Source organism: Passer domesticus, chromosome 5 (assembly GCF_036417665.1).
Source record: "Passer domesticus isolate bPasDom1 chromosome 5, bPasDom1.hap1, whole genome shotgun sequence".
Taxonomy (NCBI): Eukaryota; Metazoa; Chordata; class Aves; order Passeriformes; family Passeridae; genus Passer; species Passer domesticus.
In genome coordinates, this window is record NC_087478.1 from 300815 (window position 1) to 319944 (window position 19130).

General features: G+C 45.4%; 1 protein-coding gene across 1 annotated transcript in view; it reads right to left on the reverse strand.

Annotated features, from left to right (window-relative positions):
- The window catches only part of COPG2 (COPI coat complex subunit gamma 2), a 35324-nt gene extending 28001 nt beyond the window's left edge, over positions 1-7323 (reverse strand). The window contains exons 1-4 of the mRNA XM_064421643.1: positions 7225-7323; positions 2399-2451; positions 866-946; positions 524-595 (exon numbers count right to left, since the gene is read on the reverse strand). Coding sequence (XP_064277713.1) covers positions 524-595; positions 866-946; positions 2399-2451; positions 7225-7261 — 243 coding nt within the window. The 5' untranslated portion in view covers positions 7262-7323. The remainder of the gene's footprint in view (positions 1-523; positions 596-865; positions 947-2398; positions 2452-7224) is intronic.
- Positions 7324-19130: the final 11807 nt, after the last annotated feature.

Genomic DNA, 19130 nt, shown 5'->3' on the forward strand with positions numbered 1-19130 from the left:
GTGCTATCTTTCTGCTTGGTAACAACATCTTCTTGTTTGAGGTGGGTTTATCCTTTGTTCTGAGTCATAAAAACCCCCTTCTAACTAACATACCATTTGTTTCTTTGGTTATCCACTAAGACTGGCTCAGCAATTCTTTCCTTCTATATCAAAACTTGCTTCCATCTCTATTCCTTCCTCAGATCCTACATTCAAAAATCTTTCTGCTAAGCATCCACATCTGTGAGACTCTTGTCAAACTTCCATCCTTCCCAACAGGGAAGCAACAACCAGAGCAGGATGATTTGTAAACTCAGGCTTTGTCATCACCCCACTTTTAGAGCAGTAATTAACTCAGAGCCAGCTCCACCCCAAGCCAACCCCCAGAACCCCCACATGTGACGCAGCCCCTCGCTGCCAAGGCAGGAGCTGCCTGCAGAGCTGCTCCTGTGCACTGCCTGCCTCCCACAGCCCAAATCCTGAGGGCTGGGCAGCCCCTGCCAGGCCGGGCAGAGGCAGGGAGAGGCAACCCACAGGTGCTTACATCGTGGGACTGGAACAGTCTGGTCATGGCAAAGAAAGCTTCCGTGGCCTCCGTGGTTCCGAAGTGCTCGCCCTGCAATCAGCAGAGGAAAAGCATTAATTACCCAGCTCCTCTTCCAATCACCTCCCACACACCAGGAACCTTTCCTTGGAGACTTTCCCCTGCAAGGAACCATCCTTTCCTTCCCAGGAAATCCACAATTCTCCCCACCCTAAACGCCCTCCATTTTCCCAAGGAGTTTTTTCCCCTGTGGAAAACATCTTTCCCGCTAAAAAGATATAATATTTCCCACTAAAATATTATTAAAATTCATTCTGGATGGAGAGGAATCCCAGCAGTTACCTGGTTCAGCAGGTACAGGATCTTGGTAAGGATGTGGAGGCATCTTCGTGGGTTTATTGGGGTCTCATTGAAGAGCCTTGCCTGCAAATGAAACAGAAATTCTGCTTGAACTGATCCAAAGAATTATTTCTCTTTCAACATCAAAATGAAATTAATCTGGTTCCAACAGAGCAGCTTCTAATTTTTATTTGTATTAAATAGGAGTCTCAAAAAATGTGTTCAAAATTAAAGAATCTGCTTCCAGCAGAGCAGCTTCTGATTTTTATTTAAATAGGAATCTCAAAAAATGTGTTCAAAATGAAATGAATCTGATTCCAGCAGAACAGCTTGTAATCTTTATTTGTATTAAATATGAGTCTCCAAAAATGTGTTCAAAATTAAAGAATCTGCTTCCAGCAGATCAGTTTGTAATTTTTATTTGTATTAAATAGGAGTCTCAGAGAATGTGTTCAAAATGAAATTAATCTGCTTCCAGCAGAGCAGCTTGTAATTTTTATTTCTATTAAATAGGAATCTCAAAAAATGTGTTCAAAATGAAATGAATCTGTTTCCATCAGAGCAACTTCTAATTTTTATTTCTATTAAACAGGAATCTCAAAAAATGTGTTCAAAATTAAATTAATCTGGTTCCAGCAGAGCAGCTTCTAATTTTTATTTGTATTAAACAAGAATCTCAAAAAATGTGTTCAAAATTAAATGAATCTGGTTCCAGCAGAGCAGCTTCTAATTTTTATTTGTATTAAATATGAGTCTCAAAGAATGTGTCCAAAATTAAAGAATCTGCTTCCAGCAGAGCAGGTGTAATTTTTATTTGTATTAAATAGAAATCTCAAAAAATGTGTTCAAAATTAAAGAATCTGCTTCCAGCAGAGCAGCTTGCAATTTTTATTTGTATTAAACAGGAGTCTCAGAGAATGTGTTCAAAATGAAATTAATCTGCTTCCAGCAGAGCAGCTTGTAATTTTTATTTGTATTAAACAGGAGTCTCAGAGAATGTGTTCTTGCATCTTCAGTGTGCAGCAATCTGAACAAAGCACAAACAGCTCAATTTGCCATCTGGAACTGGCAGAAATGCCTCAAAATAAAACATTTTCTGTTCAGGAAGAGCCCCCCGAGATGCCACATGTCCATATGGAAGGCAGAAGCCACGTGTCACCTAATTACCCTAAATTAACTGTAGATAAAATTAATTTATTGACACTTTCTGTGGTTTTCCATTAACTCTATGAATTTACCATCCACACTTCCCCACAACTGCTCTGCACTGCTTCCTGAAGGAAATCTTATCAATTCCACAGCATTACCCTGGGGTTATTCCTACCTCCTGAAGGAAATATTATCAATTCCACAGCATTACCCTGGGGTTATTCCTACCTCCTGAAGGAAATCTTATCAATTCCACAGCATTACCCTGGGGTTGTTCCTACCTCCTGAAGGAAATATTATCAATTCCACAGCATTACCCTGGGGTTATTCCTACCTCCTGAAGGAAATCTTATCAATTCCACAGCATTACCCTGGGGTTATTCCTACCTCCTGAAGCACAGCACTCTTCTCCAGATGCTGGAAAGGGTTGGAGCCACTGCCTGAGGAAAAAGAGTCGAGGAAATTCATTTCTCACACACCTCAAAAGGTCAGAACATGCAGGAACAGCCCCAAATTTCACCAAACCATCTGAAAACAGTGACATTTCTCTTTGAATAACTGATGTTGGATCAGTTATTGAATCCACTTCCTTGGGTGGTTTATTCAGTTACAGAAAAAATAAAGGTAAAAAAATAAAAATAAAAAAGGAGAGGAAGAAAAATTTTTCCTATTTAAAATACCTTTAATACCTTTTATTTAATACCTTTAATATACCTAATATTTTTAATCTTTTTAATACCTAAATGGCCTTTGCATAAAACCATTTCCTTTTCCATTTCTCACACACCTCAAAAGGTCAGAATATGCAGGAATAGTCCAAAATTTCACCAAACCACCTCAAACCAGTGACATTCCTCTTTGAATAACTGATGTTGGATCAGTTATTGAATCCACTTCCTTGGGTGGTTTATTCAGTTATAGAAAGAATAAAGGTAAAAAAAATAAAAATAAAAAAGGAGAGGAAGAAAATTGTTTCCTATTTAAAATGCCTTTAATACCTTTTATTTAATACCTTTAATATACCTAATATTTTTAATCCTTTTAATACCTAAATGGCCTTTGCATAAAACCATTTCCATTTCTCACACACCTTGAAAGGTCAGAACATGCAGGAACAGCCCCAAATTTCACCAAACCACCTCAAACCAGTGACATTCCTCTTTGAATAACCAGTGTTGGCCATCAACAGCTTTGAATCCATTTCCTTAAGTGGTTTATTCGATTGTAGAAAAAATAAAGGTAAAAAAATAAAAATAAAAAAGGAGAGGAAGAAAAATTTTTCCTATTTAAAATACCTTTAATACCTTTTACTTAATACCTTTAATCTACCTAATATTTTTAATATTTTTAATACCTAAAAGGCCTTTGCACAAAACCATTTCTCACACACCTGCCTTCCTAACCCACCTGTTTTCATTCTTGCACCACAGAGGCACGGAGCAGAACTGAGAGCACCTTTCAGGCACACAACCCCCAGCCTCACTTCTGCTCCTGATGCTCCCTGCCAGGCAGCAATTCCTCACTTCCAGCTCACTTCTGGCCCGTTCTCACAGCCCAGGCAGAGGAAGCTGAAAGTGAAACAAGGCAAGCCCAGCTGGGCTCCGGGGCTCAGGGCAGCAGCACTGCGAGCTCAAGGAAGGCTCTCCCAGCAGCAGCAGTTCTTGCAGGGAAATTGGGTTTTATTTCTTATTTCCAGAGCCTGGAAGGGCCAGCCCAGGGCCAGCTCCCCCTGGCCCCGGAGCCACCGAGACTGAGAACTGTGAATTGTGTGTGCTGACAGCTCCAGCCCCAGGGGAGCACCGCGTTTAACCTAAGCCATAGAGAACACGCCCAAAATTCAGTAACAGCACTAAGGGTATAGCTTAATTAGAGGTGGGTAATATCATGAAGTAAAAGACTTAGATGTGAAAATATAAAAATAAAAAATATAAAAGAATAAATATAAAATAATAAATATTTAAAAATAAATATAAAAATTAAATGTAAAAATAAATACAAACAGTAAACATAAAAATATAAAAAATAGAAATATAAAAATATAAAAATAAAAATATAAAAGAAAAAATAAAATAAAATTATTAAAAATTATAAAAAATAAAAATAAAAATAAAAAATATAAAAATAAAAATATAAAAATAAAAATATTAAAAAGTAATACAAAATATATATAAAATAAAAATATAAAAATAAAAATATAAAAATATAAAAAATAAAAATATAAAAATAAAAATATTTAAAATAAAAATATTAAAAATTATAAAAAATAAAAATAAAAATATAAGATAAAAATATAAAAATTATAAAAATAAAAATATAAAAATAAAAATATTTAAAAGTAAAAAATTTAAAATAAAAATATAAAAATAAAAATATTTAAAAGTAAAAAATTTAAAATAATATAAAAATAAAAATATGAAAATAAAAAATAAAAAATAAAAAGAAAAATATAAAAAGAAAAATATAAAAAGAAAAATATAAAAAGAAAAATATAAAAAGAAAAATATAAAAAGAAAAATATAAAAAGAAAAATATAAAAAGAAAAATATAAAAAGAAAAATATAAAAAGAAAAATATAAAAAGAAAAATATAAAAAGAAAAATATAAAAAGAAAAATAATAGCATATCAAATATAATAATACATTAGACTAAAATAAAAATTTTAGAACGGTACCTAATCCTTCTTCTTCCCAAGTTTAAATAATGTTTTGTAATTTAACAAAAAAGTCCACGTTACGAACTGCAAATAATTAGTTATTAAATTAAAAGTAAAAATAATTTCAATATAACTTCTCAATGAAATAATTTAGCCTCTAAAAATGTTATATAAAAATAATTAACCATTTTATATTGTATTAAAAACACTATAAAACTCACAACTTATAAATAAAAAAATAAAAAACATTTAAATCTAAGCACAAAATCCCATCCCCAACACTTCAATCCCAGCCTTAACAAAACCAGGAACAAACCCCAAACCCCAACACCGGCTGCTCCAAGCCCTGTCCAGCCCAGCCTCGGACATCCCAGGGATCCAGGGCAGCCCCAGCTGCTCTGGGCACCAAAATGTGGGTGCTGCTGAGCACAGGGAGATGGGGCCAGAGGTTTCCTGAAGTCCTGCTGGGAATTCCAGATGTGCAGACAGAGAAGGTCAGGAAAGGCTCCTCTGAAGCCTTGTGGATTTTGCTTTGTGCAGCAAAATGGCTAAAAAGAGAAGTTTATTTTCTGACATACATCACCTCGGGGTTAGGGCTATCATACAGAGTTTACTATATAAATATATAGGGTTTATTCTAGAAATAAATGTAATAAATTCTCTCTTCTTTGAGGAATTAAACATCTGCACTGAGCAGAGACAGGGATAAAATCCTCTCTAAAAATCAGCTCTGCAAAAAAGGGAGAGCAAACAGACCCCAGATCCTTTGGATTTGCCACCAGAGGGGAGAAATATTTGTCAGTCAGTTCTCAGAGCTGAAACACAAACAGCCCAGGAGCTGTGAGAGATGAGAGACCACAGAACGGGCTGGCAGGAGGTTTAAGGATCGTTCACCTCCACCTCCTGCCACCAGCAGGGACACCTTCCACGGTCCCAGCTCGCTCCAGCCTGGCCTGGGACACATCAGGGATCCATCCGGGGGCAGCCACGGCTGCTCTGGGAGTTCTATTCCACCCCAGCATCGCCCTCACCTCAGCATCGCCCTCAGGATCTCCCTCACCTCAGGATCTCCTTCAGCATTTCCCTCACCTCAGCATCGCCCTCACCTCAGCATCCCTCAGGATCTCCCTCACCTCAGCATCGCCCTCAGCATTTCCCTCACCTCAGCATTTCCCTCACCTCAGCATCACACTCACCTCAGCATCCCTCAGGATCTCCCTCACCTCAGCATCTCCCTCACCTCAGCATCGCCCTCACCTCAGCATCGCCCTCACCTCAGGATCTCCATCAGCATCTCCCTCACCTCAGCATCTCCATCACCTCAGGATCTCCCTCACCTCAGCATCTCCCTCACCTCAGCATCTCCTTCACCTCAGCATCTCCCTCACCTCAGCATCTCCCTCACCTCAGCATCTCCCTCACCTCAGCATCGCCCTCACCTCAGCATCTCCCTCACCTCAGCATCGCCCTCACCTCAGCATCGCCCTCACCTCAGCATCTCCCTCACCTCAGCATCTCCCTCACCTCAGCATCTCCATCACCTCAGCATCTCCCTCACCTCAGCATCTCCCTCACCTCAGCATCGCCCTCACCTCAGCATCGCCCTCACCTCAGCATCTCCCTCACCTCAGCATCTCCCTCACCTCAGCATCTCCCTCACCTCAGCATCTCCATCACCTCAGCATCTCCCTCACCTCAGCATCTCCATCACCTCAGGATCTCCATCAGCATCTCCCTCACCTCAGCATCTCCATCAGCTCAGGATCTCCCTCACCATTTCCCTCACCTCAGGATCTCCCTCACCTCAGGATCTCCCCCAGCATCTCCCTCACCTCGGGATCGCCCTGAGCACCTCCCTCACCTCAGCATCTCCCTCACCTCAGCATCTCCCTCAGGATCTCCCTCACCTCAGCATCTCCCCCACCTTAGCATCTCCCTCAGAATTTCCCTCACCTCAGCGTCTCCCTCACCTCAGCATCTCCCCCACCTCAGCATCTCCCCCACCTCAGCATCTCCCCCACCTCAGCATCTCTCTCAGCATTTCCCTCACCTCAGCACCCCTCAGCATCTCCCTCACTTCAGCATTACCCTCAGCATCTCCCTCACTTCAGCACTGCCCTCAGGATCTCCCTCACCTCAGCATCACCCTCACCTCAGGATCTCCCTCAGCTCAGCATCGCCCTCAGCATCTCCCTTACCTTAGGATCGCCCTCAGCATCTCCCCCCTCACCTCAGCATCTCCCTCAGCTCAGGATTTCCTTCACCTCAGCATCTCCCTCAGCTCAGCATCGCCCTCAGCATCTCCCCCACCTCAGCACCTCCCTCACCTCACCATCTCCCTCACCTCACCATCTCCCTCACCTCAGCACCTCCCTCACCTCAGCATCGCCCTCACCATCTCCCTCAGCTCAGCACCCCCCTCAGCTCCCTCAGCACCCCCCTCAGCTCCCTCATCTCCGCCCCTCTCTCACCTCAGCGCCCCCCTCACCTGCACCCCCGCTGTCTCCTCAGCCCCCTCCTCGCCCCAGCACCGCTCCCCTCGCCGCCAGCCCCCCCGTACCGGACTCCTCGTCCTTTTTATCGAACTTCTTGATCATGGCGGCGCCGCTCCCGCTCCCTCCGAGCGCCGCCGCCTCCGCAGCCCCGCCGGAAGCCCCGCCCCCGGGCCGCTCTCTGGCATCTGATTGGGCAGCGGAGCTGCCAATCAATCCAGCATCCAGTCGCCTAGCCAAGCCACGCCCCCACCCGCGCGCTGAAGGGGCGGAGCCAGAGTGAGGGCGCGTCTTAAAGGAGCCGCGTCGTTATTCCGTGAGGGGAGTGAGGTTCCGCCGGCGGGCAGAGAGACAAATAAATAGATAAATAAATTATCTGCGCTCCTGGCCGGGAAACGGGACCTCGCATGGGATATATGTGGTATTCGCATGGAATTGACATCGGATTCACATGGAATTCGTGTGGCAATCCAACCCTCTGGGGCCTGTGGAAGGGCCGGGGTAAGTCACAAGTCACTCCTGTGTAACTCCTGTGTAACTCCTGTGTAACTCGTATTTCACTCCCGTGACAAACCAAGCATGGAGCCCCTTGGCAAAAAAGAATTCATTCCCATGTAACTCACGTGTTAATAAGTTAACAGAGGTAACCCTCGAGGCAAAAAAAAATATGGAGCCCACGGGCAGAAAAAGGATTGCCATTGTATCCCAAGTAACTCGTGTGTAACTCGCAAGGAACTCCCGTGTAAATCCCAAGCAATTCCCAATTAATTCCCATGTAACTCATGTGTAACTCACAAGGAACTCTCCAGACAAAATGATCATTTGAGCTTTTGCCAAAAAAAAAAGGATTCCCATTGATGTCCCATTAGTCTCCCATGTAATTCATGTGTAACTCACATGTAAATCCCAAGTAAATTCCAAGCAATTCCCAATTAATTCCCAAGTAACTCATGTGTAACTCACAAGGAACTCACAAGTAGCTTTCCAGACAAAATGATCACTTGAGCTTTTGGCCAAAAAAAAAAAATATATTCCCATTAATCTCCCATGTAATTAATGTGTAACTCGCAAGTAACTCACGTGTAAATCCCAAGTAATTCCAAGCAATTTCCAATTAATTCCCATGTAACTCATGTGTAACTCACAAGGAACTCTCCAGACAAAATGATCATTTGAGCTTTTGGCAAAAAAAAAAAAAGGATTCCCATTGATGTCCCATTAGTCTCCCATGTAATTCATGTGTAACTCGCAAGCAACTCACGTGTAAATCCCAAGTAATTCCCAATTAATTCCCATGTAACTCATGTGTAACTCACAAGTAACTCACGTGTAAATCCCAAGTAAATTCCAGGTAATTCCCAATTAATTCCCATGTAATTCCCGTGTAATTGATATGTAACTCACAAGTAACTCACGTGTAAATCCCAAGCAATTCCCAATTAATTCCCATCTAACTCATGTGTAACTCACATGTAACTCACGTGTAAATCCCAAGTTATTCCCACATAACTCATCCGTAACTTGCAGGGAGCCCACATGTAATTCCCAATAAATTCCCATGTAATTCCCATGTAACTCATGTGTAACTCACGTGTAAATCCCAAGTAAATTCCAGGTAATTCCCAATAAATTCCCAATAAATTCCCATGTAACTCATGTGTAACTCACAAGTAACTCACGTGTAAATCCCAAGTAAATTCCAAGTCATTCCCAATAAATTCCCATGTAATTCCCGTGTAATTAATATGTAACTCACAAGTAACTCACGTGTAAATCCCAAGTAAATTCCAAATCATTCCCAATAAATTTCCATGTAATTCCCATGTAACTCATGTGTAACTCACAAGTAACTCACGTGTAAATCCCAAGTAAATTCCAAATCATTCCCAATAAATTCCCATGTAATTCCCGTGTAATTAATATGTAACTCACAAGTAACTCACGTGTAAATCCCAAATAATTCCAAGTCATTCCCAATAAATTCCCATGTAATTCCCGTGTAATTAATATGTAACTCACAAGTAACTCACGTGTAAATCCCAAGTAAATTCCAAGTAATTCCCAATAAATTCCCATGTAATTCCCGTGTAAGTCATGTGTAACTCACAAGTAACTCACGTGTAAATCCCAAGTAAATTCCAGGTAATTCCCAATAAATTCCCATGTAATTCCCGTGTAATTAATATGTAACTCACAAGTAACTCACGTGTAAATCCCAAGTAAACTCCAGGTAATTCCCAATAAATTCCCATGTAATTCCCGTGTAATTAATATGTAACTCACAAGTAACTCACGTGTAAATCCCAAGTAAATTCCAGGTAATTCCCAATAAATTCCCATGTAACTCATGTGTAACTCACAAGTAACTCACGTGTAAATCCCAAGTAAATTCCAAGTCATTCCCAATAAATTCCCATGTAATTCCCGTGTAACTCACGTGTAACCCACACATAACTCACAACACACCGAGCATTTGAGCCCCTTAAGCCAAAAAACTGCCTCACGTCGTTGCAGGGAAGGTTTGGGTTGGAGACTGGGAAAATCCCTTCCTGGGGAAGTTTGTCCCCGTTCCCAGAGGGACCGAACACCCCGTGGGTGGTGGGGACAGGGAACGCTGAGTGAATTATCCCGAAAATAGGAGAATTGGGATTTTGCTGTCATTGGATATTTATCCTGTGTTGGATGTTTATTCCCTGTTGGATATTTGTATGTTTATTAGTGGATGTGTCTATTGATGGTTGTTTATTATTGTTAGGTACTTATCTGTTGTTAAATACACATTATTGGTAGATATTTAATAGTATTTATTGAATACACATTATTGGTAGATATTTAATAATATTTATTAAATACACATTATTGGTAGATATTTAATAATATTTATTGAATACACATTATTGGTAGATATTTAATAATATTTATTGAATACACATTATTGGTAGATATTTAATAATATTTATTGAATACACATTATTGGTAGATGTTTAATAATATTTATTAAATACACATTATTGGTAGATATTTAATAATATTTATTAAATACACATTATTAATAGGTATTTAATAATATTTATTAAATACACATTATTAGTAGATATTTAATAATATTTATTGAATACACATTATCGGTAGATATTTAATAATATTTATTGAATACACATTATTAGTAGATATTGAATAATATTTATTGAATACACATTATTGGTAGATATTTAATAGTATTTATTAATTACACATTATTGGTAGATATTTAATAATATTTATTGAATACACATTATTGGTAGATGTTTAATAATATTTATTAAATACACATTATTGGTAGATATTTAATAGTATTTATTAATTACACATTATTGGTAGATGTTTAATAATATTTATTAAATACACATTATTGGTAGATATTTAATAATAATTATTGAATACACATTATTGGTAGATATTTAATAGTATTTATTAAATATACATTATTGGTAGATATTTAATAATATTTATTGAATACACATTATTGGTAGATATTTAATAATATTTATTGAATACACATTATTGGTAGATATTCAATAATATTTATTGAATACACATTATTGGTAGATATTTAATAATATTTATTGAATACACATTATTGGTAGATATTTAATAATAATTATTAAATACACATTATTGGTAGATATTTAATAGTATTTATTAAATATACATTATTGGTAGATATTTAATAATATTTATTGAATACACATTATTGGTAGATATTTAATAACATTTATTAATTACACATTATTGGTAGATATTTAATAGTATTTATTAATTACACATTATTGGTAGATATTTAATAGTATTTATTAAATACACATTATTGGTAGATATTTAATAATATTTATTAAATACACATTATTGGTAGATATTTAATAGTAATTATTAAATACACATTATTGGTAGATATTTAATAGTAATTATTAAATACAGATTATTGGCAGATATTTAGTAAAGGGGGGAAGTGATGCCTCAGGTTTTAGGTTTTCTATTTCCACATTCTGAGCTGCTTTGGGCTGTGGGTCTGGGCTCCCATTATGGGATGGGGAGCTGTGCACAGAGCAGGGAGACAAAACAATTCCTGCTGAGCTGGGCACCAAGGACAGATGATCCCAATGCCAGCCCCGGAGCACAAACCCCGCGGGCTGGAGCTCAGGGGGATCCAGCTCTGGGGTTCTGCAGGGCCAGAGCCCACGTGTGGCTCCTGCAGCCCACGGAATGCCAGCTGGGCTGGCACAGCAGCCTGGCCCCAGGCACAACCAGGATAATTATCCCCAGGATTTATCATCCCAACATAAAGAAAAAAAAACCACCCATCCCACAGGGACAGGCTGTGGGTGCTTTCCAGCCCTCCTCCCACTTCCAGAAGCTAAAAGCTGTTGCTGCCACGCTCCTAAATCTGTTTTTTTTCACCTAAACCTCCAGGTTTTGTAATCTCAGCCACCTGCAGGCAGAGGAATAGTTCCAAAACAAATCCCAAGACAAATATCACAATCTAGTTTTTCCTGCAGTTCTTCTTGCTCTTGAACACATTGTTTCCTTCAAGTGCTGGTAAAGGTCAAGAACATCACAGCTTTAATTCCAAGGGGAATATCTGGGTTTTTGTACAAGCTTTCCCAGTGATTTAGCACAGGCTAAATTCAAGATTCCCAGCTGTCATAATTCACAGCTGTTGATAGCAGAGCCAAGTGGAATGTGATAATTAGTGACCTTCAAGATAAATTTTAAAAAGGAAAGGATTTCCCGACGTGACTGGAATTAATTATTTAAGGGGAAAAGGAAACAAACCCCACATGATGGACATTTATTTATCCCAAGAAAGTGAAGGTGGAATATCTTCCTTCTTCCTTCTCACCCTCAGAGAATGAAAGAAGGTCTGAGTTAATTTTGTTTCAGGAGAAACCCTCTGGGAATGTTATTTGCGGGGGAAAAGGGGATGTGTCCAAGCCTGCAGCTGGAACTTTCACAACCTCATGTTTTGTCAGTGCTCTTCCCTCCTAGAACAGCATCAAACAATTGAATTGGATTAAATAAAACTCGGGACCAAAAGCTGCTCCTTCTCTTGGGGAAAAGGCTGGTTTCAAAAGCAGCCTCACATCTGAGAACTGAAACTCCCAGATCAGAAACTGAGACCTAAAGCAACCCCGTGGCCAAAATCCCCCAGCTGGTTTCAGGGTGCTTTCCCCTCCCATGGAAAAGTTCCCAAAAATCCCTCTGGAGATCCCCAGAGCCCAGCACAGCCCACCCTGCTGCCCTCCTCAGCTGCAGGGTCACCCTTGTGACACTCCAGCAGGGAAGATTTCCCTTGGAAAGCTCTGGAAAGGCTGGAGCCTCTCCAGCCTGAGGCCAGCAGCTCCTCCCCACAGCCTGGGTGTTCTGTTGGGCAGCAAGGACTCCTCGTTTTTACCAATTCTGCCAAATTCCAGCCCAAAGAGGAAATGGTCATTTGTGAAACCGTAGCAAGTGTCACATGTGGTGTGTTTGAGCTTTTATGGGAATGACCTTGACTGCAATGCTTAGCACTGGATCTCTTCCTCCTTCTCCTCCTTCTCCTCCTTCTCCTTCTCCTCCTTCTCCTCCTTCTCATCCTTCTCCTCCTTCTCATCCTTCTCCTCCTTCTCCTTCTCATCCTTCTCCTTCTCCTCCTTCTCATCCTTCTCATCCTTCTCCTTCTCCTCCTTCTCATCCTTCTCATCCTTCTCCTTCTCCTCCTTCTCATCCTTCTCATCCTTCTCCTTCTCCTCCTTCTCATCCTTCTCCTTCTCCTCCTTCTCCTCCTTACTTTTCTCCTTTTCTTTCTCCTTCTCCTTCCTTTTCTCCTTCTCCTCCTCCTATTTTCCTTCTCCTCCTTCTCCTCTCTCTTCTTTTTCTCTTTCTCCTTCTCCTTCTTCTCCTCACTCTTCTTCTTTTTCTCCTTTTCTTCCCTCTTCCTTTTCTCCTTCTCCTTCTCCTCCTCCTTTTCTCCTTCTCCTCCTTCTACTTCTCATCCTTCTCCTCTTTTCCTCCTCCTTCCTTTTCTCCTTTTCTTTCTCCTTCTCCTTCCTTTTCTCCTTCTCCTCCTCCTATTTTTCTTCTCCTTCTCCATCTCCTCTTCCTTCTCTCATTAAAAATAAATTCATAATTCCCATAACACAAAATGTTACCACTGGAATTCTTTCCTTTCTCCATCCCTCTTCATTTCCAGGACAGTATTTTGACTTTTCCAGGTGTTTCCAAGAGCAATGGGCAGCGTTGATTTGGGACAGAATCCAGGCCCAGCAACTGCTTCTTGCTGGATTAATAGTAGGTAATTAAAATGAAAGTAATTAACCTAATGGGAAACCATCCCAGGGTGCCAACCTGAGCTTTACAGAGCATTTCTTGGGACCATTTTCCTCGAGCACACGGAATTACCAGGGCTGAATCACAATTCCCAGTACTCCTGGGAGGGTGAACTCACATCCTGAGCATGTTTTATGTACTCAGCACAGGAACCTGTGAGAGCTGATAAGAGATTTAGTAAGTCCTGCTTAAATCCTTCCAGGAAAACAAAAGCTGATTAATTCCTGGAGTTCGGAGCATTCTGCTCCTTGAGGCAGAGTTTTGGTTTCTGTTTAAGGAAAGTGAATTCAGAGGAATATTGTTGCCCTGGAAGGAGGTGGATCCTCATCCCTGGTGCCTTGAAGCAAGGAGTTTGTCTCCCTTTGAACGCTGGATTAATCTCTAGTCCTGACTTAAACTCCAGTTTTTTTAACCCAGAAATCTCCAGTTTAAGAGTCACATCCAAGAACACAACCCTTCCATGAGCTACCTCCAAGGACAAACCTGGAACTCCTCAACCACTTCCACTGTGGTGCTGCACCTCCCCAGCTTCCCCTTCCTGGGAGCTGCTGGGGCCTCAGGAATTCCCAGCTGGATGGACAAGTGTGCCTTGAGCAAACCAGCTGGACAGGGAGCATCCCTTGACCACACCAGGAGCTTGTGCATGGAAAAGGTGGGAGAATGGTCCATACCAAGAGCCCCACTGCCCGAGCAAGGTGAGAACGAGGGATAATCCCTTATTCCCTGGAGGCTTTGGAACATCACAGCCTGGAATCATCCCAAGTAGAAATGTACCATTGTTAGTAGAGCTTTGAAAAAAAAATCCTCCAGCAATTCCCAGCTTGGGTTGTGCCCAGGGTGGAAACTTCCTGATGAGTTATGGGAAATCATGGAATCCCAGAATGACTTGGAAAGGACCTCAAAGCTCACCCAGTGCCACCCTGCCATGGCAGGGACACCTCCCACTGTGCCCGTGTCCAGCCTGGCCTTGGGCACTGCAGGGATGAGGGGCAGCCCCAGCTGCTCTGGCAATTCCAGCCCAGCCAGCAATTCCTCATGGCCAAAATCCCACCCCAATCTCCCTTTCCAGGGAATTCCCTCCATTCCCAGCTCTCCCAGCTGGGGATTGGATCCATCCCCACCCCAAGTCTGACCCAGGGGTTTCACTGGGAATCTCAGGGCTCCATGAAGGGTCTCCCTTCCCTTTTCCATCCCCAACTTCCATAAAAATCCCTGGGGATGGATTCTGAGTGTCCCAAATCCCAGAATCCCAGAGCAGTTTGGCTGGGAAGGGACCTCAAAGCTCATTCCAGGGACACCTCCCCTGTCCCAGGCTGCTCCAACCCTTCCCTGGGCACTGCAGGGATCAGGGGCAGCCCCAGCTGCTCTGGCAATTCCAGCCCAGCCAGCAATTCCTCATTCCAAGATCCCATCCATGGCTGCCCTCTGGCACTGGCAGCCATTCCCTGGCTCCTGTCCCTTGTCCCCAGTCCCTCTGCAGCTCTCCTGGAGCCCCTGCAATGTGCTGGAAGCTCTCCCTGGAGCCTTCTCCTCTCCAGGGTGAAGGGGCTGGTGCAGAGTGCTTGGTGTTAACTGGGATCTGTAATTAAATGGCTGTTGTAATTGGAGCAAACCCCATCCATGTAAATGTTCAATTAGTCAATGATTAAGTGCTGCTAAAACCTTTTGTGCCCTCACCCTTTCGCACCCTCTCCACCACCAGTGTCCATATGAATAATTCTGAATTGATTCTGACCTGGTGCTCATTTCATCCATGTGATAAATAATGGAATGGACCTTGCCAGGGACATGGAATGTTGGAGAGAATCCAGAGGAGGACACCAGGATCCTCAGAGGGATGGAGCAGCTGAGAGGAAAGGCTGGGAGAGCTGGGGGTGCTCACCTGGAGAGGAGAAGGCTCCAGGGAGAGCTTCCAGCACATTGCAGGGGCTCCAGGAGAGCTGCAGAGGGACTGGGGACAAGGGACAGGAGCCAGGGAATGGCTGCCAGTGCCAGAGGGCAGCCATGGATGGGATCTTGGCCATGAGGAATTGCTGGCTGGGCTGGAATTGCCAGAGCAGCTGGGGCTGCCCCTGATCCCTGCAGTGCCCAAGGAAGGGTTGGAGCAGCCTGGGACAGGGGAGGTGTCCCTGGAATGAGCTCTGAGGTCCCTTCCCAGCCAAACTGCTCTGGGATTCTGGGATTTGGGACACTCAGAATCCATCCCCAGGGATTTTTATGGAAAATGGGGATAGAAAAGGGAAGGGAGACCCTTCCTGGAGTCCTGAGATTCCCAGTGAAACCCCTGGGTCCATGGATGTCCTGGAGAGGAGATGGATCCAATGTCAGGCTGGGAGAGCTGGGAATGGAGGGAATTGCCTGGAAAGGGAGATTGGGGTGGGATCTTGGCCATGAGGAATTGCTGGCTGGGCTGGAATTGCCAGAGCAGCTGGGGCTGCCCCTGATCCCTGCAGTGCCCAAGGCCAGGCTGGACACTTTGGGACAGTGGCAGGTGTCCCTGCCATGGCAGGGGGATGGAAAAAGATGATTTTAAGATCCCTTCCCACCCAAACCTTTCTTGAAATAATTCTATGAAATTTATATTAAAACCTGGTTTTGCCAATACCACTGATGGTGGCAGTGATGAGACAGTGGTGATAACCCAGCCCAAAAATTGCTTCTCAGATGTTCAAAGCTCTTGAAAACAGCCAGCCCCTAAAGCACAAGCCTGGATGTGGGGTGGTGAATTCTGTGGAGATCCAGGTGCTGTGTCCAGCCCTTGGTGTTCTCCCTGCCCCAGGGGTCACATCCTTGTCCTGGTGCTGGATGGGGAGGATCCTGTGATGTGGCACCTCAGGGAGTGCACAAAGGGCTCCCTGGGACAGGGACTTGCTAGGATGACCCCACAAATGGTTCTGTCAGGGAAAATTCCCTGTCTGACCACCCTGGAGCCACTCTGGAACTCACAAATGCTGGGCTGGGAATTCCTTCCCAGCTCCACCCCACCCTCACGGGGTCAGACCAGCTTTCCTCCCTCCACATTCCCCACGGCAGAGCCTCAGATGTCTCAATGCTTAAAATAATTAAATCTCAGTGCAATAATTAATAATAAAACAGCAGCTGGAGCTGGTGCCTCTCAGGAGGCCAAGGACCCCTGGCTTTGCACACCCTCACAGTCCAGCCATGGAAAGTTCTGCATTCCTCAGCTCCTGCCGTGGCTCTGTGTGTCCGGTCACCTGGCTGGACCACAGGTCCAGTCCCTGTGCTGGTCAGTGCCAGCCCATTCCCCTTGTCCCCAGCCCATGTCCTCCTGTCCCCAGCCCATTCCTCCTGTCCCCAGCCCATGTCCCCTTGTCCCCAGCCCATGTCCTCCTGTCCCCAGCCCATTCCTCCTGTCCCCAGCTCATGTCCTCCTGTCCCCAGCCCATGTCCTCTTGTCCCCAGCCCATGTCCTCCTGTCCCCAGCCCATTCCTCCTGTCCCCAGCCCATGTCCTCCTGTCCCCAGCCCATTCCTCCTGTCCCCAGCCCATGTCCCCTTGTCCCCAGCCCATTCCCCTTGTCCCCAGCCCATGTCCTCCTGTCCCCAGCCCATGTCCTCCTGTCCCCAGCCCATGTCCCCTTGTCCCCAGCCCATTCCTCCTGTCCCCAGCCCATGTCCCCTTGTCCCCAGCCCATGTCCTCCTGTCCCCAGCCCATGTCCTCCTGTCCCCAGCCCATTCCTCCTGTCCCCAGCTCATGTCCTCCTGTCCCCAGCCCATTCCTCCTGTCCCCAGCCCATGTCCCCTTGTCCCCAGACCATTCCTCCTGTCCCCAGCCCATTCCTCCTGTCCCCAGCCCATTCCTCCTGTCCCCAGCCCATGTCCTCCTGTCCCCAGCCCATTCCTCCTGTCCCCAGCCCATGTCCTCCTGTCCCCAGCCCATTCCCCTTGTCCCCAGCCCATGTCCTCCTGTCCCCAGCCCATGTCCTCGTGTCCCCAGCCCATTGCTCTTGTCCCCAGCCCATTCCTCCTGTCCCCAGCCCATGTCCTCCTGTCCCCAGCCCATGTCCTCCTGTCCCCAGCCCATTCCTCCTGTCCCCAGCCCATGTCCTCCTGTCCCCAGCCCATTCCTCCTGTCCCCAGCCCATGTCCCCTTGTCCCCAGCCCATGTCCTCCTGTCCCCAGCCCATTCCTCCTGTCCCCAGCCCATGTCCTCCTGTCCCCAGCCCATGTCCTCCTGTCCCCAGCCCATTCCTCCTGTCCCCAGCCCATGTCCTCCTGTCCCCAGACCATTCCTCCTGTCCCCAGCCCATTCCCCTTGTCCCCAGCCCATGTCCTCCTGTCCCCAGCCCATTCCCCTTGTCCCCAGCCCATTCCTCCTGTCCCCAGACCATTCCTCCTGTCCCCAGCCCATTCCTCCTGTCCCCAGCCCATTCCTCCTGTCCCCAGCCCATGTCCTCCTGTCCCCAGCCCATTCCTCCTGTCCCCAGCCCATGTCCTCCTGTCCCCAGCCCATTCCTCCTGTCCCCAGCCCATTCCTCCTGTCCCCAGCCCATTCCTCCTGTCCCCAGCCCATTCCCCTTGTCCCCAGCCCATTCCCCTTGTCCCCAGCCCATGTCCTCCTGTCCCCAGCCCATTCCCCTTGTCCCCAGCCCATTCCCCTTGTCCCCAGCCCATGTCCTCCTGTCCCCAGCCCATGTCCTCCTGTCCCCAGCCCATTCCTCCTGTCCCCAGCCCATTCCTCCTGTCCCCAGCCCATTCCTCCTGTCCCCAGCCCATGTCCTCCTGTCCCCAGCCCATTCCTCCTGTCCCCAGCCCATGTCCTCCTGTCCCCAGCCCATTCCTCCTGTCCCCAGCCCATGTCCCCTTGTCCCCAGCCCATGTCCTCCTGTCCCCAGCCCATTCCTCCTGTCCCCAGCCCATTCCTCCTGTCCCCAGCCCATTCCTCCTGTCCCCAGCCCATTCCTCCTGTCCCCAGCCCATGTCCTCCTGTCCCCAGCCCATGTCCTCGTGTCCCCAGCCCATTCCCCTTGTCCCCAGCCCATGTCCCCTTGTCCCCAGCCCATGTCCTCCTGTCCCCAGCCCATTCCTCCTGTCCCCAGCCCATTCCTCCTGTCCCCAGCCCATGTCCCCTTGTCCCCAGCCCATGTCCTCCTGTCCCCAGCCCATTCCTCCTGTCCCCAGCCCATGTCCTCCTGTCCCCAGCCCATGTCCTCCTGTCCCCAGCCCATTCCTCCTGTCCCCAGCCCATTCCTCCTGTCCCCAGCCCATTCCTCCTGTCCCCAGCCCATGTCCTCCTGTCCCCAGCCCATTCCTCCTGTCCCCAGCCCATTCCTCCTGTCCCCAGCCCATTCCTCCTGTCCCCAGCCCATTCCTCCTGTCCCCAGCCCATTCCTCCTGTCCCCAGCCCATTCCTCCTGTCCCCAGCCCATTCCTCCTGTCCCCAGCCCATTCCTCCTGTCACCCCAGAGCCTGACCCGCCACTTGCCCTGAGTGTGTTCCTGAGCACCCAACCATTCCCCAGCTCTGGTTTCTCATGGAGAGGCTCGAGGATTTCCATGGAAATGCTTTGTGAACACATCCCCCACCCAGGGATCGCAGCCCCCAGGCTGAGCAGTGCAAACTCACCCAGCAGTGCTTCTCTTCTGGAAGATCAGCAGCACCAAACCCT